The sequence below is a fragment of the Canis lupus genome, chromosome 20 (genome assembly GCF_003254725.2).
Source record: "Canis lupus dingo isolate Sandy chromosome 20, ASM325472v2, whole genome shotgun sequence".
Lineage (NCBI taxonomy): Eukaryota > Metazoa > Chordata > Mammalia > Carnivora > Canidae > Canis > Canis lupus.
The window spans coordinates 50,491,797-50,514,008 of record NC_064262.1 but is presented as its reverse complement, the minus strand read 5'-3'; the positions used below and the strand labels follow the sequence as shown (position 1 = coordinate 50,514,008).

The following is a 22,212-nucleotide window of genomic DNA, read 5'->3' as shown; positions in this document are numbered from 1 at the left end:
GAGAAGAGTGGATGAGGAAGTGCCCACCCATCATCCCTGTTGGGACTGCTCTCACAAAATGACCTTGAGGTCCCCTTCAAGTTCCCCAAGCAGTGTATTCTGCACAAGGTGCCACAGGAGCTAGACAAACTCCTGCTAGCAGAGTGGAGCAGAGCCACTTGAAATATCCTTAACTGTTCCTGCCTGAGGCACTGAGGCCTCTGGTCCATGTCCCAATCTGAGCACAGCAACCCCAATATTAATTGTGCTAGGATCTGAGTCCTCCAACTGAGTTCCATAGAGGCTCTTGCTCACCACCTTGTGGCGCTGTTGGCCTCCTCCTTCCAGCAGGCAGTCCTGAGGGGACCAAGATTGATCAGCCACCATGGGCATTCCTCTTCCAAGCTCAACACTGCCACATTATGGTTCACCTGCCCTAGAGTTTTTTTTTTTTTTTTTTTCTTTATGATAGTCACACAGAGAGAGAGAGAGAGGCAGAGACACAGGCAGAGGGAGAAGCAGGCTCCATGCACCGGGAGCCCGACGTGGGATTCGATCCCGGGTCTCCAGGATCGCGCCCTGGGCCAAAGGCAGGCGCCAAACCGCTGCGCCACCCAGGGATCCCTGCCCTAGAGTTTTTCTAGAAGTCCTGAGATTAGCTCTCATTGACCCAGCTTGAGTTTCACGTCATACCCCAAACCATTCACAGGCCTGGGGTATGATCTACCCTAATGTGGCCAGGCCTCTGTAGTCTGCACTTGGCCTGGCCTTGGAGAGAAACATACCCTACCCCCACTCCCATCCTCACCCCCCACCTTCTATCAGCACTCAGCAATGACCACTTCATCCTCAAATCAGCTGTCCAGGGGGAGAACAGGAAGCTGAGTGCTCATACCCAGATCCGACAGGAAATCCTCTCCTGCTTTTAAGATGGCCAGGCCACCAGAAGCCATATAGCCAGGCTGGAGGGTCCCAGAACTCTCCCATAATTTACTTGGAGAAATTTATTTCTTCTGTCTGCCTTCCCTCCATCATGGCCGTGGAAATTTGGCTGCCCTGCTGGGAACAAATGTGCATGGATAGAGAACTGCTTGCATAGAGTGACAGAAGGTCCCAGGCTGAGGACAGATGGCCTTGCTGTCTCCTCCTTCATAGGCAGACCAAACTTCCCAGCTTTCTACCACACTTGCCCCATGTATCGTCTCCTGGCCGACCAGTTACTGAAGTCCCACTTCTTAGCTCCTGTTTCCCCTCCCCAAGTGTGGAGTTTGGCTTCCTTTCCACCAGAATATTCACTGCAGCGTGTTCCCCCATAGCATAGCTCTTTTTGTTTGTGACTTTTCATTTTGAAAGTATTTCACTTAGAAACAGTTACAAAAATAGAATATTTTCAATATTCCTTTTTCCTGGCCTCACACATCTTTCCTCAACTCCAAGACAGTTACAAAGACAGCCGGTCCCCGTGAGGTGGTGCCCGCCAGTTTCCCCATGTAAACCCAGGAGTTTTCCTTTGTCATTCATAAGTGCCTGATGATAAGGCACTTGGAGACCATGGGAAGGTCCCATTCGTCATCATCCTCTGCCCAGAGATTGCCGCATCTGTCATAAGAGTCTGACTTGAGACCCCTTTCCCTGTGGGAAGGGCGATGATGGCTTGCTTTCCACTGCTCCTCCCACATGTGTGGAGATCCACTCTAAGGAAGAACTGTGCCTTCTCTCTGTGTTCATTTGTTTGTGTGACTCTATCTGAAAATGACAGAATGGTCACATTAATTATTTTGTTGCTTAAGCTGTCCCAGATTTGGCTGGGGGAGATCCTTCTCGTTGGTTTCCTGTTTCCGGGTTCCGTGTCCCGGTCATTGTATTGTAGTTGGGGTTTTTTTGCTTTTTTGTTTTTTTAATTCATGATAGACACAGAGAGGCAGAGACACAGGCAGAAGAGAGAAGCAGGCTCCCTCTCTTGGGGAGACTGATGTGGGACTTGATCCCAGGACCCTGGGATCATGATCTGAGCTGAAAGCAGATGCTCAACTGACTGAGCCACGAAAGTGCCTTGTTGTTTGCTTTGGAAGAGTTTTAGCTTTATAGAAAAGCTGTAGAAGTGCTACCGAGGGCTCTACATGTCCTCCCTCCCCCAATTCCCCTGTTGATAACATCTTACATGACTATGGTACATTGGTCACAATTCAGGAACCAGCCTTGACACATTACTTTTAAATAAGCTCCAGACTTTATTCAGCTTTCACTACTTTTCTCCCAGTGTCCAGTTCCTCTCAGGGTCCCATACTGCATTTAACCTTCTGTGGTCTGGGAGCGCTCCTTGCTCTCCATGTTTTTGTTGACCTTGATGATTTCAAGGAGGACAAGTCAGGTGTTTTCTAGTATGTCCTCCAGTCTGGGTACATCTGGTGATTTTCTCATGCTTGGACAGGATGGTGGGCTTAGGGGCCAAAGGGCACAGGGCAGGAAGGGCCCCTGTCATGACATCATTTCAGGGGCAGTTACTGGCAGTGTGCCTTGTCTCTGGTAATGTGACCTGATCATGTGGTTGAGATCCTGCTTGTCAGGTGTCTGCACTTTGAAGTTAATTTTTCTCCCCCTCATACTGTATTGCAGAATAGTCCCTAAGTTCAGCACCCATATAAGTGGGCAATTGAGCTCTACCTCCTTGAGGGGCAAATAGCTCTATTTTAAATTCTTTAGAATTTTTCTGTACAAAAGATACATCTTTTCCCCATCTATTCATTTATTTAATCATTTATATCCATGGATGTTTCTTTATACTTTGGTCGTAACACCAAGACTAATTTATCTTGTTCTCAGGTCATTCCAGGGTTAGCCATGGGGAGCTTTCAGTTGGTTACTTTGTCCCTTTGACATGACCCCATCATCATGGGGTTTTAGGACACTTAGTTGCTTTTTTGGCACCCAAAGATGCCCCCAGCTCCACTTGTACATTTCATGTCTGAGGCCTAGATTCAGCCATTTCTCTAAGAAGCACTGGTTTCTCTTCCTAGAGAACAGTATTAGAAACTAAGGGCTGGGTGCTTGGTGTGCCCCTTGCTTCTGAAGTGTCCTCATTAGCAGGCCCTGTCAACAGATAGCACTTGGAAATAAATGTATGTATTTATCTAATGTGATTTGTGTCTAGTCATGTCTAACAGCTGTCTCTGACTCAGCTAGAATCTCAGAGCTCTTTCCAGCTCTTTCTTTGTTCATTCACCCATGCGTATGGCTGCGTGTACATTATAGCACTTTCCAAATAGTCTGCGTGAAACAACTTTACCAACTAGAGCAGTGTTTCAATCCAGTTCTTTTTGGCTTTTAGCATAGTTTCCCATCAAAATATCTTTTCCCAAGATTTTTTAAATTGGCTTCAGTGAAGTTATGCCATGTGTTGATTAACCATGTCCCACCCAGACAGAGGTCTAGTCCATAGAATGTCATTTCCTCCAGGCCAGAAGAGTTCCTTTTGCCCTAGAGAGCAGTTTTAGACTTCAAGTGTCCAGCTGTCTCATCATCTGTTGAGACAACTGTCCACCATGAGTTTGCTTGTCCTGCCTCCCACTAGACTCTGTCTCCTAGCCTCTCTCCTCAGCCTCCCATGCCCCACTGACTCTCGTGGCTCTTCTCCCCTCCTATTACAGATGTTCCCCACACCTCATATTTTGGTCCTCAGTGTCTTTCTTGGTGCCCTGTCTGCCATTGCTCCATACAATAGAATCCAGACTTCAGTGACTGCACCAGGGCAATCTGGCTGATCCTCACTAATGCCTCATTTGAGGTAGGCCCAGTGGCTCCAAGATGCCAGGATGCAGGGTTCTAGAGTTTTTTTCTCAGGCGCCCTTAATATATGACTTCTGCTCTTTAGCTTATTGTGGTTGCAAGATGGCCTCACTGCCTCCATTGTTTCATCTGGGCTCCCAGGGTGCTGGACAGGGCAAAGGCAGTTGATTATTCCCCCCACCCCCCGCACCCACCCCACTCCAGCCTCCTTTGAGAGCTTTCCCGTACTTTCACCTCAGCAATTTAAGCTTCATCTCATTGGCTCCAACTACATCTAGCTGGTTGGCCCTGCCTGCTGAGGAGCCTAGGAGCTAGGGGTTTGAGGTGAAGACAGCACGACCCTCAGTGGAGCTTCTTGCAGTGGGGACCTGGGTGAGCTACAAGCAATCTCTGCCACTCAGGCTTTGAGTCCTGTCTTTACGTACTACCCAGACTAGACTTTTTTAGTAAGTTCCCTTTCTCACCGAATACTGGATATCCTGGTATTTCTCTGGGAACTCACCCCCTGGGAACTTGGCCTTATCATCACCGTCACCGGAGGCTCTGTCTCTTGTCCCAGGTGAATTGTTTCTCCTCATCTACCTTCCACTTCTCCTCACACCTGGTCACTGCCCATTTCTCTTTCTCTGTGCCCTTCCTGGCCACACTCATCTCACAGAGGAGCAGAAGAGTCTGCATTCCTGCCCTGCATCCAGTCCTCCAGCCCACCTGCCCGAGGCCAGCGTGCTCTCACCATCTCCATTGCCTCATACTGGGCAGAAATCTACAGTGGCTGGCCATTTGTATTTCAAGATGACACAGAGAACCTGAGGTGTCCCCTGTGCTCCCCAATCTCCTCAGCATACGCTCCAGCATGGCTCCAAGTCTGAAATGAGGCACCGTGAGTCCGTGGGTTTCCTGGCAGCAGGCCCACAGTGTATGGAATGTTCTCAGAGCTGTCTGGGACCCCACAGCTGAGACAGGACTGGTCTCCCAAGTTCAGTTCCTGGATCTTGGCCTTCTGCAGTCGCCTGGCTATTGCCACCCTAGCAGTAGCTGCCCCTGTACCTGCTACTCATCAATGTGTGTCCCTGGTCCTCTTACCCAGGGCGTCACCCCATCCTTCCCCCATACGGCCTATTAGTTGGCCATTCTTAGCATCACAGCCAAATCGGCCTTGTGCCCCAGTGGACATTGGCATAGACTGGAGCTGTAGTTGAATGAATTAGAACCTGACTGTCCCTTCCTTGTTTCCATCAGCACGCTGTCAAACTGGGCATATGAATTTGACAAGTGGGCCCCCTCTGTGGTGAAGGTGTCTTACAAGGTACGTCATGGCCTGAAGGGGAGGACATGCGTGAGGGCAGGCAGGACTGGGGAATACAGATAAGCAAAGAGGGAGGTCCACTTGCATGAATAGTATGATGTATATGCACCCGTTTTCCTGTGTTATACACATGGGATCATACTCTTCATACATGCTTTGGATCACTTACTTATTTGAGAGTAATGCTGCTTTTTTAAATGATCACATGGACTCAGTTCATGGAATCTGGTGATATCAGTGCATTCGCTGGAAGATTTTGTTATTGGCACCTGAGCTTTAGTTAAAACCCATTCGTGTAGGATGGCTTAACGAGTACACCCATGTTCTGTAGGATGTGGGACTTCTGGGCCGTACCTAGACCGATTTAGCCCGTGAGGCAGAGACTGATAGTACCTATTATCTTAGTGGGGATACTGAGGCAGAAGGAGCAGCCCTCATGCAGCCACTTAGTGACAGAGCCAGGTTGTGTCTGTGGCTGCCAGGCTCTTGGTATGAGGCACTTCGCCCTGTGCTGTGACGCTCTCTGCCGCATGATGAGGAGAAGGGAGTCCCGACGCCAGGAACAGTGTTTGCAGGGAGAACTTGTTGCATTTAAAGAGCTAAGGATAGTTCTGCTGGCAAGAGCTTATGGGATCCAGTGATGCTCAGACTGGAATGTGAGTGTGGAGAAAGCACCATGTGTACATCCTGGGGCCATGGACACATGGGTCAGGAGTTTGGAACTGGGGAGGAACAGACCAGGTTTGCTAATTGGGGAAAAGCCGAACTTCAGGGAATAGTCACATAGGCCGCACCCGCACAAGAGGCCTTGAGGTGGAGGCCCTGGTTTCCAGCTAGGAGGCCTGAGAGGAGCCTGGGGCAAAGGAGGGAGCTAATTGGCCACTGAGACCAGGACAGCTATAGAGCAGGCTGCATGCTTCCCAGAGGCCCGAGCTGCCCGTGGCCCACATGCCTTCCCCTTCTCCTTGCAGTTGCATTTTGCGTGTCAGGGTTAGACGACAGGCCCAACAGCCTTGCCTGGTGCCTTTCCATGCAGCCCTGACCAGGTGTCAGTTACGCGGGCACCGTGGTCCCAGAAGGCTGAGGCGTGCATGCATTCTCTCCCCCACAGGGTTCTCCAGCAGCCAGGCGTGCTTTCGTCCCCCAGCTCCGAAGTGGCAAGTTCAACGTCTTGCTGACAACTTATGAGTACATCATTAAGGACAAGCACATTCTTGCAAAGGTAGTGTGTCTTTGTGTAAAACACACCAAACCTCAGGTGGTCATGTGACATCAGAGAGCACATGATGCAGGGTTATCATATGTATGTCCTCCAGACCAGCTCCTCAGAGCTTCTGCGTAAATATCTGCATCACATATGATGCCTCCTGACTAGCGAGCCCTACCTTCATTGTCTGGCGGGGTTGTGGTGAGGCCAGCCATGTCTCTCTGACTCTGTTGGCCTTGGCCCTTCCAGCCCTGGTAGCTGTGCCACTCCCACCACAGCCCTCAGGACAGCAGCCCACAGAGGAGGTATGATTTTAGCATTCAGAGCGGAGGACTCTGAGGCCCTTTGTCTTCTTTCAGCCTTGGGTTACTGAGCTGGCACACGTTAGTGGGGCTTGTATAGGCCTAGGAGTCTCTTAACTGACATAGTTTGAAGTCAGGCCATCAGTGAATCATTGAGAGTATACCTTGACCCAGATATAAAATAGGCATGATCCCTTGCCTGCAAGAAGGCCATTTTCCTGGTTTGGAGGCTGAAGATGATGCATCTGTTCTGACCGCTAATCATCCAGTAGAGAGAAGGTCAAGTGGTCATTTTTTGTCCCAGGGATGGAGGTGTTCACAAGTTACCTCTCGGGGCTTGGTCATTGTAATGATTTGGGGTGCTTCATATCCATCTCCAAGCATACAGGTACAGGAACAGAGGCCCAGGGAGCTGGGGTCCAGTAAGTAGGCTCTTATCCTCAGGCTCATAGTACAGATACACACATCTGACTTAGGGGAAAGCCTGGCTCATCCCAAGAACAAGGGTCTGAAAATTCTTATCTGACAGTGTCATCATTAATGAACGTCAAGGCCAAGTGACCAGGACTCCTCACGGAAGATGACTGCCTTGCCCCCGTCAGCTCTGCCCTTTTCACTCAGGTGCCTGACATACACTGTCTCACTCAGGCTTCACTGTGCCTGCAGGAGGGGGAAGCTGAAGCTCAGAGTAGTTCTGAGGCTCATCATGGGGCCCTACAGACTTAAATCACAATTCAGACCTGGGGTTCCCACCTGCAGACTCCTGCTCATCATGAGGATTGACATGAAGCCCGTGTCATTCAGTCCTGGAGCCAACAGCAGGCTCTGGGCACAGCTCCACCCCCTTGGAGTTCACAGTCCGAACTTAACCTATACCACTTCTGCTTTTAGAGGCACAGCCAAATAGTTGGAAAATGTACCCATTTCTGAGCCACATTCCCTATAGACCCCACCCCCACCCCACAGCCCCAGTACCCTCTCTAATCAGTGAGGGGGTTGTTACTTGGAATATTTTTCTGTGCTACATACTAGCATATGTAATTTCGATAGAAACCAGAGTACTTTTCTGCAGTTTGCATTTTTCACCTGACAGTAGGTCATGGGGATGTCTCTCCTCTGTGTCTGTCTGCACCCCATGCTTCACAGAGACTGTGTTTTCTGGCTTTCATCTGGTGAGCTAGTCCCTTTTGTCAGGGGACCTTGTTACACTCATGTTCCTCACCTGAATATGTTGTTCCATCTGGAGACTTGCCTAATGGTGGGGAGATTCTAGCTGAGATGGAGGCAACCCTGCTGCTGCTTCTCCCTTGACTGCCTGCTCTTGGGCCCACAGATCCGTTGGAAGTACATGATCGTTGATGAAGGCCACCGAATGAAGAACCACCATTGCAAGCTGACGCAGGTCCTTAACACTCACTATGTGGCCCCACGCCGCCTGCTGCTGACTGGCACCCCACTGCAGAACAAGCTCCCCGAGCTCTGGGCACTCCTCAACTTCCTGCTGCCCACTATCTTCAAGAGCTGCAGCACCTTTGAGCAGTGGTTCAATGCGCCCTTTGCCATGACCGGAGAAAAGGTACGAGTGCGTGGCTGGCTCTATGCCAGTGATAGGGCAGGGAAGAAGGGTGCCATGGTGGTGGGGGGCCTCTGTAGAGGAACTGTTCCTTAGGGGACAGTGCCAGGCTCAGCTGGCTTCTCTCAGGGGTCCTCTGAGTGCCTACCACACAGGCCAGGTGTATGCTGGATACCAGAGCTGAAGGCCATGTCTTCATAGAGTTGTGCTGCTTTTGCACCCAGACTGATGGGCAGAGATCAAGAGAGTGAACTCTTGGCAGGGGGGCGGGGGGTCTCTTGGGGCTTTCCTGACCCTGTGCCTTAGGCACAGGGTGGACACAGCAAAGAATATGGCCCCGAGGTAGTGGTGGGGCTAGCAGGGCACAGCAGAGGTCCCCAGGGTCCTGATGGTCCCTTTACAGAATTCGGATTTCACCCTAAGGGCAACAGGAGGCTTAGAGGGAGGGTTTCAGCCCAAGGAACAAGCAATGTGATCAGATTCTATATATTTAAAGAATGCTATGACCAGTGTCTCTCAATGTCTATATGGCTGTGGATGACATTGTCAGCCTGAAAACCAGACTATGGCACATTGGCCATCAGGAGCCAGGTTTTTATTGCTTGATGAAATCCCCAGGTTGGCCCACACTGGGGGTGAGCCTCTTGTGCTGTTGGGGATTGAAGGGATTGTGGCCAGGTGTGATTTCTGTTGAAGGAGGCTAAGTGGCTGGAACCCAGTGACTGAAGAAGGCACAATTGCAGAGGTTGAAGGGGTTTTTTTGTTTTGTTTTGTTTTAAGATTTTTATTTATTCATGAGAGACACAGAGAGAGAGGCAGAGACACAGGCAGAGGGAGAAACCGGCTCCATGCAGTGAGCCTGATGTGGGACTCGATCCCAGGACTCCAGGATCACGCCCTGGGCCAAAGGCAGATGCTCAACTGCTGAGCCACCCAGGCATCCACGAGGTTGGAGGTTAATGAGGAACGTCACTGCCTGCAGTGGCTGGGCTCTCTGGGGCCACTGGTATATCTGGTCCAGGCAGCTAGTTCCTGATTGTTAGGTCCTCTGTAGGCAGGTCCAGGCCAGCTGGGGCCACCTTACTACCATCATCCATGAGGTACCTTTGGCACCAATGGAGACAAAGCCCTTCTGAAGGAGAAACTGTGGCTTTTCCAAGAATCTCAAAAAGAGGAGTCCCCGGTTTTCAGACATCCGGGATCTTCATCCCATCAAATGTTCTTGTTTCATTTCTTTTCAAGTTTAGCAGAAGTTTTAAAGCTCTATGGAGGGATCCCTGGGTGGCTCAGCGGTTTAGCTCCTGCCTTTGGCCTGGGGCATGATCCTGAGGTCCCGGGATCAAGTCCCACATCAGGCTCCCTGCATGGAGCCTGCTTCTCCCTCTGCCTGTGTCTCTGCCTCTCTCTTTCTCTCTCTCTCTCTCTCTCTCTCTATCATGAATAAATAAATAAATCTTTAAAAAATAAAATAAAATAAAAAAATAAAGCTCTATGGAGAGCTGATCAGAGGACCCAAAGAAGATAAGTTTGGTGTGGTCTGTTTGACTCTTAATTTGTAGAAGTTTAACTTCTTAGCAGAGTAGCAGACACCTTGGGAAAGCAGTGTTTCTTTCCCTCTGTCCCTGCCAGGCTGAAATGAGAGGATTTGGGCTCCTCTAATACAGAGCCCTGCATGAGGACCACCCATTTCACACCAACAATTCTATAAACACGGTGTTCTCCACTTCTTCTCTGGATGTGTTGGCAGGTTTCCAGACACATGACTTTGTATTACTCTTGGGGAAGCGATCAGGTGTCCTGAGTATTTCTTTTCACAAGGCCTGTGGGGCATGGATGGTCCCAGGTCCCCGCAATTGTCTAAAGGAAGAGGGTGCCCCACCAAATGCCGTAAACCATTAGGCAGTGTGAAACGGAGGCGCTGAGGGCCAGGTGACTCTAGATGACTCTATCCATCTCCACATCTCCACCTCCATCCTTTGGTGGTAACCTTGTTTTGCTTGTCTCATGGGGGTCCCAGGTGGACCTGAACGAGGAGGAGACTATTCTTATCATCCGTCGTCTCCACAAAGTGCTGCGGCCCTTCCTGCTCCGGCGGCTCAAGAAGGAAGTAGAAGCCCAGTTGCCTGAGAAGGTAATGGATTGTTTTGAGTGGATGAAGCCTTGGTACAGTGTCACATCAGGTGATGTCCTCCTTCCCAAGGTGGGCCCAGGCAGGTGGCACTCCAGTGATCCACAGTGTATTATATTGTGGCCCTGGTCTTGCTTTAGCATTGTAGTGTCCATGTGACATGGGGACGGCCACTCACACACTCTGGATCTGTAATGTGGATGCAAGTGTGGATTACAGCAGGGAAGCCCCCCTGTTGTCTGTGGGCCAGATGCCTAGGCAGGGGTCCTGTGCAACCACATCTGGCTGTGCTTAGAGGCCATAGGCTGCTCAGGATCCTGCTCACACCACAGGATGGCTCTGGCTTCTTGCTCAGGGTCCCAGTCCCCTAGTTGCCCCCCAGGACACCCTCCTTTCCCTCCAGTTGGGATATAGTACTTGCTGTTTGGTTCCCAGACCGTAGACAACCTTGCAGAAGGTAACCAAGTTGCCTTTTCTGGCCCAGGATGTCCCCTCTACATTTCTCTGTCCCTCTGCACCTGTTTCCCCTTATTCCCTGCCTGTGGAGACCCCTCATCATCATCATCCCCTTATACGCTAAACCAGGCACATATCCTAGGGTACATGTTGCCTCTGAGAGGCTCAAAGACCAGAGATGGGCCCAGGCTGGGCATTAGGATTAGGATCTCTCAGCTCCGTCTAATGTGATGCGTGTCCCCTGCAGGTGGAATATGTCATCAAATGTGACATGTCTGCACTACAGCGAGTGCTCTACCGGCACATGCAGGCCAAAGGAGTGCTGCTTACTGATGGCTCCGAGAAGGACAAGAAGGTTAGCCATGGGCCCTTCCCCTTCCCCATCTGGTTGTCCAAGGCAGGTATGGGGGGCTCAAGTGTATAGTCATTAGCAAAGCCTTATGCTTCCTTGGAGTTTACTGTTGAGGTCAAGGCCCCATCTGGTGATGCTCCCGAGGGCATCAAATAGCTATAGTTAAATAGTAGCTGGTGGGAACAGGCTCATTCGGTAAGGCTGAGGGATCAGGGGTAATGGCTCATCTCCAGGGAGTCCCCCAGGATCCTCCCAGTCTGTCACCATCTGGTGTCCTGTGGTGAATTGCTGCCGGCTGCAGATGCACCCTTAAGTAGGGCTGAGCCCAGCACTAACCACAGCAGAGTTAGAATATTCTCGTGAGCCCCACCTTCCCAGCTGGGAAAGAGCTGGCTTAACAGCCATGGCCACTGAGCCCCTTCACCATGTTACTAAGTGAAATTGACGTGCTGTGCAGTGAGGGCTGGGCAGGCTGCTGCCTCCTGGGACCTCTCTGAGGTTCCAGACCCCACCCTCCCCAGGTCCCTGGATTTTGTGTCCCTGCCTCAGGCTTGCCCCGCCCCCTCCCCATTTCTTCCTCTCCATGTTTTCTTTGGCCCCTTTGTTACCTGAACAGTTGCACATAGTTTACTTCTCGACCCATAGCAGGCACCCACCCTCACCCATATCTCTCCTCTTTGTAGCCAGAAATCTTCTATCATCATGGTCCATCTAACTGAAGCCCCCTATAGACTTCCCACAGTGCCCACAACCAAGGGAAAGTTTGTCATTCAGCCTTGGCAATATACCAGTCTTCCCTTCAGTCCTGCCAACCCCTCCTGGAGTACCAGGCAGTCTCTGCTCTTCCAGAGCTGGCTTCGAGCCCTCTGCGCCTCCACAGGAGCCAGCCCCTTACTCCCAATTACTCTGCCACAAGGCACACCTCCCCTGGAAGTGTCCCCTTCTGTAGTCCTCCTCCCACCCCACCCTCAACCCTGCCATGGAAACAAGACCCAATATGGAGCTTCTCTTCTGCCTCCCCAGGGAAAAGGTGGCACCAAAACCCTGATGAACACCATCATGCAGCTGAGGAAGATCTGCAACCACCCGTACATGTTCCAACACATCGAGGTGAGGCCCAGCACCAGGGACTGTGGGTCTAGCAGCACCCACCAGGCCTTCCATTCTCTCAGAGACCTCTCTCTGCATCAGCCCCTTAGCCAGAGCTAGGGTATTTCTCCCTAATGACTTTTAAAAAATACTTTTTATTTCTTTTTTAAGATTTAATTTATTTATTCATGAGAGACACAGAGATATAAGCAAAGGGAGAAGCAGGCTTGCTGCGGAGAGGCTGCTGCGGTGGGCCTGATGTGGGACTTGATCATGGGATCCCAGGATCATGACCTGAGCCAAAGGCAGATGCTTAACCACTGAGCCACCCTGGTGCCCCTGGAAATACTTTTTAATATTTTAAACGGGTAACGCCTGTACACTGTTTTACTACCAATTTTATGTTTACAAGAGCTTGTTGTAAAGAATACAAACAATGTAGGGATATACATGCTAGAAATGAAAGTCTGCCCTCAGATAGCCACAGCAAGCATTAAGAGACTCTTCTTTGGACTGAAGTCCCACCGTCTCTGTTGGTTGGCACACTAGCTTTTCCCCAGAGAAGGAGGGGGCCAGTCCTGGTTTGGAACATCAGGAGCAGCCTCCCTTGTCATAAACTCTCTGGGTCAGAACTTTTTTGGGCCATGATAACCTTTGGCGTCTGGATTCTTGCTTCTGAATTGCATACGTACGTCTGTACTTCTTGGCGTGAAGTCTTGGGATCTTTGCAAATTCCCCGATGTCCCTGGGATTCCATCCTGCCACTCCAAGGATGATCTGGGATACACACTGTCCTTGTGCAGTCATTTCAGTTGTTAACAGTGTTCTGTTGTGACTGACTTTTCTTCATTGGAGAACCTTGAGGGAAGGGACGTCGGTGGGATGGAAAAGCAGTGTGTAGCATCTCTGTGGCCTCAGAGCCACTGTGGATCGCTGAGCACCAGTGTGAGGGCTTAGAGGTGTGGGGCTGGGTGGCCTCTTCCTGCCCTGACCTCTCTCTCATTCTGTTGCAGGAGTCCTTCTCCGAGCACTTGGGGTTTACCGGTGGCATTGTGCAAGGGTGAGAAGCTCCCAGTGAAGGGGGGTGGGCGTGTAGTCCACATGAAGGTCTTTTTCACTTCTTTGGCCGGCATTGTTGCTCTCATGACATTTGTCCGATTTCAGAGGCACTGTATTTGTGGCAGAAAATTTAGAAAATTGAGATAAACCCAAAGAAGGGAATAGAAATACTTCAATAATCTTGAGAGGCAGACCTGGCTTCCAGGTCTCACTGTGCCATACCCAGGCTCTGACCTTTGGCAGCCTTCTTAACCACTCTGAGGCTAAACTCTGCTAAAAGAGATGATATACCGTCCACCTTGTTGGGGGTGTTTTCTCCCACATTGTATATGAGATGCAATCCAGGCATCATTAGGCCCTCGTGGTGGGCATGGGTACCCCACCTAGATTTCATCATTGCAGACTGCCTTGTTACAGAGCTAAGGCCACCAGCAATTCTGTGAGCTAGGAAACCTTTGAAGAATAGGGGCACCAAGTAAAAGATCAAAAAGTTCTCTTGCTATGTATTTTTTATACCAAATTACATAATAGGGGGCTCACAGACCTGGGTTCGAGTCCTGGCCCTGGCCTATCAGCAGCCATGTCAACTGTCTCCCCAGCCTCAGTGTGCACAGCTGTAAGCCAGGGGTTGTTGACCAGAACGAATGAGAGAAGCTGCAGTGTCCCATAACCCTATGTGGGGTAGTGTGAGCACTCTCCAGAGTGAGCCTGTGCTCCTGGAGGTTCTCTCATGGAATAGAAAGGAGGCCTCACTTCCTATTGCCCCAGCCTGGTTGCTGATAGAATCTCCTCTCATTCCTAAAAGTATCTGAGGTGGATGACAATCACATGCTCACCCATGACCAAGAATGGCCCAAGCGTTTTCAGTTGGGTTGAAATGGTTTTGCTGATACTTCATGGGGGTCAGAGGGTCTGCCTAGGAAGCTACCTCTGTGCCCGTGACCATAAGCCAGCCTGCCTAAGCATTCAGGTCAGCCTAGAGATGGAAGGTGCACTTCCTCCTCTGCCTGTCTGCAATGTGCTGTTGTCAACCCCCTGTTCTTCCTCTGCTCACCAGGCTGGACCTGTACCGAGCCTCGGGCAAGTTTGAGCTCCTCGATAGGATTCTTCCCAAACTCCGTGCCACCAACCACAAAGTGCTGCTGTTCTGTCAGATGACCTCCCTCATGACGATCATGGAAGATTATTTTGCGTATCGCGGCTTTAAATACCTCAGGCTCGATGGTGAGTAGGACCAGGAGAGATGTTTCTTGAGGGAGCTCGTCATCCACAACTGCACAAGCTTCTGGCTGGTGGACTCTCCTTCACAGGGCAGGGCAAGGCCTGGAGACTGGGGCTAGCTAGCATCAGGAGTGAGCATAGCACTTCCTGTGACATGGGCTTGAGGGGCTGGGAGGGAGGACTCTGCAGGTATCGTGGCTGGATCAGAGCCTGTGGCCTAGGAGGGTGGCCAACCTGGATGCGGCACCCAGGTCTCGTAAACATGAGGCTTATGGTATGTACTGCAGCTCTAGGCCCAGCGGTTATGGGGCGCTACCCAGGAGTCCTCTTTTGGTTGGAAGTGGCAGAAGTCTGTGTCCTGTGGACCTGAGGAAAACGTAAACTGAGCCCCAAGGGTTCTTCTTGCTTCAGGTACAGCGGGATCCAGATGTCTAGATGATATTGATGGGGCTTTTCTCAAGCTCTTGGTTCTACTGGCCCCATCTTGGATTTGTTCTCGGCATCCTGTCCAGGCCCCCCTCATAAGCTTTTTCAGTGTCCCCAACAGAGAGGATAGCCCATCTTTTCCCCCAGAGGTCCAGGGGCTGCCTCTCGTTAGGTTGCTGTGAGCCACATGCCCTTCTCTCCATGTCAGGTGGTTGTAGAGCTGACACTGGTCAGGCCCAGAGCTGGAATCAGGCTTTTCCATGCCCGAGCCATGTGCACCAAGAGAGGTGGGTCAGGGAGAGAGGGGAGCTGGTGAGGCAGGAAAATAGCAAGTTCTCCTGGGATCGGTGCTTAGCTGTGACCCCCCTACTCTCTCATGGGAAGTTCTGTGCTTCTGCTTTTATCCCAGCACACGGGAGCTCTGGGTAGGAGGGTGCTTAGTGAGATGGTAACAGCATGCTGGACCTGGGGTCTGACGCATGTCCACTGGCCAGGGAGGCCCTAGAGGGAATCCCCACTCTGTCCAACTGGAAGAGTGCACAGACTCGTGAGAAAAGTGAGCTTGAGAGCTGCTGGGTTGACCCTTGTTAAACAGGTAGCTCTTATTCTATTCTATTAGCTCCTATCCTTCACAGAGCTTTTATTGAAGCTCATTGCCAGGTGCATTTTCCTGGCAGGATGCCCCTCTGCACCCTCATTTGTCTGTTGCTGTGGAACAGTGGTTTCATAGACCACAACCTGTGGTGGCTGGGCTCTGGCTTCTCCAGCCTCAGCCACAGCTGGCCCATTGTGCTCATCTTGCCATCTGTCAGCCTCGCCTTGCAGTTCCGTCCCGGGCAACCTTTACAGGCACAAATGACAATGTGTGTCTCCCTTTGTCCCTGCCTCCGTATGGTGCCTCCTTCCCACTCCTTGGAGGCTGAAAACTGCACCCCTGCCAATGGGGTGGCCAGGACTTTCCAGCTGCCTCACCCACCCCCATGGTCTATGCCTTGTGAACATTGGTCCTTGTCTGTGTCACCAAGCCAACCCTCAGGAGAGGCTATAGGTGGAGAGCATGTTCCCGCCTGCCCCAGCATCTGTGCATTTGCCCTGTTTCTTTCCTTGTCCTCCAAAGTGAGGAGAGGACTTTTGTCTGCTCAGCCACAACTACACAGTACCCACATGGTCACTGACCAGTTCTGGCAAAGTGCAGACAAAAGGTAGGGGTTCAGCAGTAGGTTGGGAGATGGAACCTTTCACTGTCAAAGTGGTGAGAGTGAAGGTGCAGGCAGGGCAGCGGGCCCTTCAGCTTGGGCCTGCCTCTTCACTGCTCCAGCCTCAGCCCTTCCTCAGAAAGAGGCAGCTGGGGGCATGCCTCTAGCCCAGGCTCCTGTGGGCATCGGGCCTCCAGGCTATTCATTGCAATGGTTAGACAAGTGGCTGGAAGCATTTAATTTTCATCTCATCATCTAGATTAGAGGCACCCTTCCTCTGAACTGGCAGCACCCGAAGAGCTTAGGTGCCCCGCTGGTGTTCTCAGTGCGAAGGATCATGCCCTAGATGGTCACATGAGTGTGTCTGTGATTCCATCAAGAGGGGAAACCGTTCCTGCCTGGAGGGAAGAGTACCTGTTATAAGGCGACTGTGTGCTTGCCTGTAGATGACTCTCTGCGAGTAGAGAAACGCATCACAGTCTGGTGGAGGCAGGCACCAACCCTCTGGCCAGTCCCTGTTCCAGGCACTGTGCTCTAGCACCCATCCCGCTTATGCTTGCAGTGGCCTCATTTTACTCTGAGGTGATATGGTGGCCTGTTGGGCCTCATTTTCATCTGGGGTGGGAGAAATGGTGTTTGCTTGTGCTCACCATAAACCTGAATTGCTCGTCAATTGTAGCTCAGGCACATAGGCTGAGCGACTGTAGAGTTGGCCCAGGAGGCCTCTGTGGGACAGGTGCAGGCACTGTCCCCGCTCTCTTCTCCGAAGCAGGTGTTCCTCTGTGTCTCCTCGCCATTGCACCCCTCCCCATGCAGCCCCCCCTGCTAACAGCATTCTCCCTGCACCTGCAGGAACTACGAAAGCGGAGGACCGGGGCATGCTGCTGAAAACCTTCAACGAGCCCGGCTCCGAGTACTTCATCTTCCTACTCAGCACCCGAGCTGGGGGGCTTGGGCTAAACCTCCAGTCGGCCGACACTGTGATCATCTTTGACAGCGATTGGAACCCCCACCAGGTAAGGGCAGGCCGCCCCCTGGTGGGGAGGGGCTTGAGGCTCCCCGCTGACCCTCTCCCATCACTAATGCCTCTTGGATGTTCTCCTGGAGCTAGCAGCAGTGGCACCTACAGCTTCTGAGGCCTTTGTGGGGAAGCCCCGAGAGTATCATTTTCCGTTGTTTTTCAGAACATCACTTTGTATTTTGATTGTGAAAAAAAACATATTCCATTTCTATTTAAAAAAGAATCCTGGTTTTATATAAATGTATAAAGTAGAAATACCCTAATCTCATCATCCATCAGTAATTGTCACTTTTTTAGTGATACAGGGGTTCCAGGCTGTGTTCTGTGCATGCTCTCACACACTTATGCTTTTAAAAACATCTGGGGCATATTTGTATGCTGTTGCTCTTAAGTTTTTTATCCATATGCCTTATATAGGGCTCCATGCCAGTAGCTGCAGAGAAATAGTATTTTATAAATACAGCGGTTTTTTTGTTTTGTTTTGTTTTGTTTTTTAATTTTTATTTATTTATGATAGGCACACAGTGAGAGAGAGAGAGAGGCAGAGACAGAGGCAGAGGGAGAAGCAGGCTCCATGCACCGGGAGCCTGACGTGGGATTTGATCCTGGGTCTCCAGGATCACGCCCTGGGCCAAAGGCAGGCGCTAAACCGCTGCGCCACCCAGGGATCCCAATACAGCGGTTTTTAAGTGAGTTTTTAAGTTTTCCCAATGTTTCATAAAAGTAATAGTCTTTTAATGCAAGTATCAATTACTCAAAATAAAATAGAGTCCATTTCTTTCCCCTTACCAGTTCTGCTCTTCTGACCATGTGCCAGCATGTACCTATATACACACACACATGTGTTTTGGTTTTGGCGAAAACACAGCACGTTCTAGCATGTGTCCTTCCCTCTGGCAGCTGGTGTGTTTCTCCTCTCAGTACAAGCACAGGGGACTCCACACAGCCAATTCCTCAGCTGCCAGGTGTCCTGGCATATGGTGGCCTCGAGACTTGACTCAAACCATACTTGGCAGGCATCTGGGTTGTTTCTCAGCGTAACTGCTTATGGAGCCCTTTTCTCCCTCTCTTGCAGTATTTGTACCAAGACTCCCTGACCAGTCAGCCCTGAGAGTGGGATTCTTGGCCCTTGAGCATGTCCTCTGTACATTCTAGTCACCTTTGCCAAAGTGGCCTCCAGAAGGCTGCCTTGGGTGTTTCTCCTACCAACAGTGTCTGAGCATGTTCTTCCCCACAGCCTGGAGGCGCTAGTTCACAGTGTGTGAGTTGTAGTCCATCTGATGGGCAAATGCTCAGGTTGGTTACTAGTGTTCCTTTCTACCATCAGCCTGGGGCATAGTTCTCACCAAGACCCTGTGACCATCCATTTTTTTTGAGAGGGTGATTGCAGTGTGCTATTCCGTCAACAGGCAGACAGAGGCCAGGACCTGGAGCCCTGGCCTCTGTCACATTGGGGGCTTTCAGAAGCCACTAAGCTTCCTACAGAGCCTGGGGTATGTTAGCCAGTGCTAACCCTGTCAGGAGGCGTGCTGACCGAACCAGGAAGCTAAGCTCTAAACACAAGGCACTCCTGGCCCTCCACGAGTTACAGCCCCTGTCAACCCGATTTTGTGTGAATCTTGAGCATAGGCCCACACTGCTCCTGGGCCCAGATGCAGGGTTTTGTGGACGCCCCCCTGATTTGGTGCTGGGGATAATAATACAGATAGTGTTGGCAGCCGTGGCTACCACTTGATCAGAGCTGGCTCTGCAGTACGCTCTGGGCTGAACATCCAGTGCCACTTAGCTCCTCTCCCCTCACGATCACCGGAAAGGCCTATGTCAACAGAGTAAGTCCTGAGGCTTATAGGGCCTCGGCTTGGCCTGCATAGCAAAAAAGAAGCAGGGCCCACAACCAAGCCGGCATTGCCAGGGTGGTGCCCAGCTTCGACCCTATTTTGTTAAAGGTGCTCTTAACCGCAATATGGCCACATCAAACATGAGCCCCTCCTGGGGTAGGTGAGGGGACCCGTGTAGCTGTGACATGAGCTGCTTGGGACCCTCACGGCCCAGGACTTGTCCTCTGAGTTGCACTTTGCCCTGGAGTACCAAAAAATCCCAGTTAAGATGGGAAGGGACAGGGACGCCTGGATGGCTCAGTGGTTGAGTGTCTGCCTTTGGCCCAGGGTGTGATCCTGGGGTCCCGGGATCGAATCCCACGTGGGGCTCCCTGCATGGAGCCTGATTCTCCCTCTGCCTGTGTCTCTGTCTCTCTGTGTGTGTGTCTCTCGTGAATAAATAAAAATCTTTAAAAAGAAAAAAAAAAAGATGGGAAGGGATAATCTTGTGGTAATGTCATTGTGGCATGGACTCGAGGTTGTGTTCCTGGGTTCCCAGCTCAAGAAGCTGCTGGTCAGGGCATGCAGAGGGAGACAGGCACATGAGAATGAGAAGGCCTTTCCCGATGGCACTGCAAAGTTGACTGCCTCTTAGATCTCCAGAAAGCTGGATTGGGACTAACCTGCATCTCTTCCTCTAGGACCTGCAAGCCCAGGACCGCGCCCACCGCATCGGGCAGCAGAACGAGGTGCGGGTGCTCCGTCTCTGCACGGTCAACAGTGTAGAGGAGAAGATTCTGGCCGCAGCCAAGTACAAGCTCAACGTCGACCAGAAGGTGATCCAAGCTGGCATGTTTGACCAAAAGTCCTCCAGCCACGAGAGGCGCGCCTTCCTGCAGGCCATCCTCGAGCATGAGGAGCAGGATGAGGTGAGGGCAGCGCCAGCCCCAACCCCCTCCCCGGCGTGAGTGGTGGACGCATGAGCGGCTTTCATTTTTGTTTTTTTACCTTTTTTGCACTCTTATTTTTTTTGCATCCCTTTGGAGTAAAGGGAGTGTGGGCTGAAAGGAAAGAGGATGAGTACTTGCTTTTTCTTTGAAGTGGTTTTTTTTTTCTAAACTGCTGGTGAAAGACGCCGGATTGACAGCCCTGGAGACTGAAGTCCTCTATTTATCCACAGAGCAGACACTGCAGCACGGGCAGCGGCAGTGCCAGCTTCGCCCACACTGCCCCTCCGCCAGCGGGCGTCAACCCCGACTTGGAGGAGCCACCTCTAAAGGTGAGAGGGGTAGTTCAGTCTCCATGCCCATTCAATCCTCGGCTTCTCGGCTGAGACGGCCAGCAAGGGCCCTGATCCCACGGAGCGTGCGTGTGCGTGTGCGTGTGTGCCTTTCGCTGCCGTGTGGGTCCCCATCCACCGCAGCCGGACTGGGACCGCCAGCTCATTTCCCATGGACTGCCGCCGCTCGCCTCCGAGCCCGGCCACCGCCCACCCCGGCCTCTCCACACTCGAACTAAACGTGTGAAACCTTCTAGGAAGAAGACGAAGTGCCTGACGATGAGACGGTGAACCAGATGATTGCCCGGCACGAGGAGGAATTTGACCTGTTCATGGTGAGTACCGTGGGCAGAGGGGACAGAAGCGGTGTTCCACCCCACACACCTCATGGGGCGCTCTGAAGGCTTCCCATGCCCACCCCCATTGACATCAAGTAGAACAAAACAGCTCAGTCAAATAGAACAAAACTCCGTGACAATGGTGTCCCCAGCGGGTAATGGAGCTGGGGCATCTCTTGGGGTGGTCCCCCTTCCTCCCTCCTAACAGACCGATCTTTCTTCCATGGCCCCCTAAGAGTGTTGCAGCAGTGATGGGACACACACACTCACACACACACACACACACACACACACACCTCCCCACACACACACCTGTGATCCTCAGTCCTGCTGAATGCCTGTCCTCTTGAGTCTCTTGTCCTTGAGGCTCCCTTTCAGAGGGAGTTAACGCTGTCCCAGGCCAGCCATCAGTCACAGATGCTCCTTAGCTCTGGGTAGAAAGCACAAGTCAGCATGGAGTCAGAGTACGGGCCCTTGGCCCCTCTTCTGTGACCTTCTCATTTTTTCTGCCCCTGAAGCAGAACCCTAGCATGGGTCTGCTTTCTGTCAGAGCCAGAAACCTCAGAGCTACTGTTTAGCTGCCTTGCAGCATTAGTGCCCAAGATAACAAAGCCTCCCCTCACCACACGCCCCTTGTGTGCCCCCAGCTCTGCCTGTGCTCACGCCTCTCTCCCTCTGTCCCCTGCCCTACACCTCCCAGCGCATGGACCTAGACCGCAGGCGCGAGGAGGCCCGAAATCCCAAGCGGAAGCCACGCCTGATGGAGGAGGATGAGCTTCCTTCATGGATCATCAAGGACGATGCTGAGGTGGAGCGGCTGACCTGTGAGGAAGAAGAAGAGAAAATGTTTGGCCGTGGCTCCCGCCATCGCAAGGAGGTGGACTACAGCGACTCGCTGACTGAGAAGCAGTGGCTCAAGGTACATGCTGGAGAGGGCCGGCCAGGGGCAGGGTCAGGAGAGCAGAGGTTCAGCTACTGTGCCGTGGGGCTCATCCAAAACCTGAGCAGATTCCCTTTAGCCATTCTCAGTAGCAACACCTGATGTGGGGTCAGGTTGCTCCATTCCTCCTGACCTGGCATGGGAGGGAGTGTGCACGTAGTCCCCTGGGGAGCTCAGAACTCACCACTGGGTGTAACCAGCCTTCCAAGTGCTTGTCATTAGGAAACTCAGTGATGAGTCATCAGAGCGAATTGCCTTGTCATGTGGTTGGGAGAGCCAGCGGGGGTCAGGCAACCCCACTTTGGGCATGTCGACCACAGGGCTGGACCCCTCAGCCATCTCTGGGAGGAGGAGGGAGCAGACTCCACCGAGGCTCACAGTTGCAGCTGCTCCCAGGTGACACACGCAGGGTTTTTAGCAGATGGCACTTGGGTCCCTGACAGCAACAGGTGTAGGTGGCTGAGTCAGGGCTGTGGATGTCTGGTAGGCCCACAGGCCGGCAGCACTGGGATTGTGGTGACATGTCAGGGTTAGGGCTTTGACTGCAGAGGTAATGACTGGGAATCCAGCCCTATAGTTTCATAAAAATGGCCCATGAAGCAACCCTTCCCAGAGGGCAGGTGGTGGCATTCAGCTGTGCCTGGCTGATTGGCACAGTCCAGAATGGATGATGTTACTTGCCTAGGCCTCTGGTCATGTTTCCTGAGTTTCCTCTTGATTCACCTGTGGCCCCAGTG

At 51.8% G+C, this 22,212-nt stretch overlaps 1 protein-coding gene across 8 annotated transcripts in view; it reads left to right on the top strand.

The window, feature by feature from the left end:
* SMARCA4 (SWI/SNF related, matrix associated, actin dependent regulator of chromatin, subfamily a, member 4) overlaps nucleotides 1-22,212 on the top strand; it is a 93,453-nt gene that overhangs the window by 48,693 nt on the left and 22,548 nt on the right. For 5 of the 8 annotated variants that reach the window (XM_049098527.1, XM_049098521.1, XM_049098523.1 and 2 more), the window contains 13 exons: nucleotides 5,005-5,071; nucleotides 6,183-6,293; nucleotides 7,914-8,156; nucleotides 10,171-10,284; nucleotides 10,985-11,092; nucleotides 12,113-12,199; nucleotides 13,192-13,238; nucleotides 14,295-14,461; nucleotides 16,933-17,096; nucleotides 19,620-19,847; nucleotides 20,099-20,197; nucleotides 20,455-20,532; nucleotides 21,236-21,454. In XM_049098527.1, coding sequence (XP_048954484.1) covers nucleotides 5,005-5,071; nucleotides 6,183-6,293; nucleotides 7,914-8,156; nucleotides 10,171-10,284; nucleotides 10,985-11,092; nucleotides 12,113-12,199; nucleotides 13,192-13,238; nucleotides 14,295-14,461; nucleotides 16,933-17,096; nucleotides 19,620-19,847; nucleotides 20,099-20,197; nucleotides 20,455-20,532; nucleotides 21,236-21,454 — 1,732 coding nt within the window. The remainder of the gene's footprint in view (nucleotides 1-5,004; nucleotides 5,072-6,182; nucleotides 6,294-7,913; nucleotides 8,157-10,170; nucleotides 10,285-10,984; nucleotides 11,093-12,112; nucleotides 12,200-13,191; nucleotides 13,239-14,294; nucleotides 14,462-16,932; nucleotides 17,097-19,619; nucleotides 19,848-20,098; nucleotides 20,198-20,454; nucleotides 20,533-21,235; nucleotides 21,455-22,212) is intronic. The other 3 variants (XM_049098526.1, XM_049098525.1, XM_049098524.1) reach the window with 1 other exon arrangement.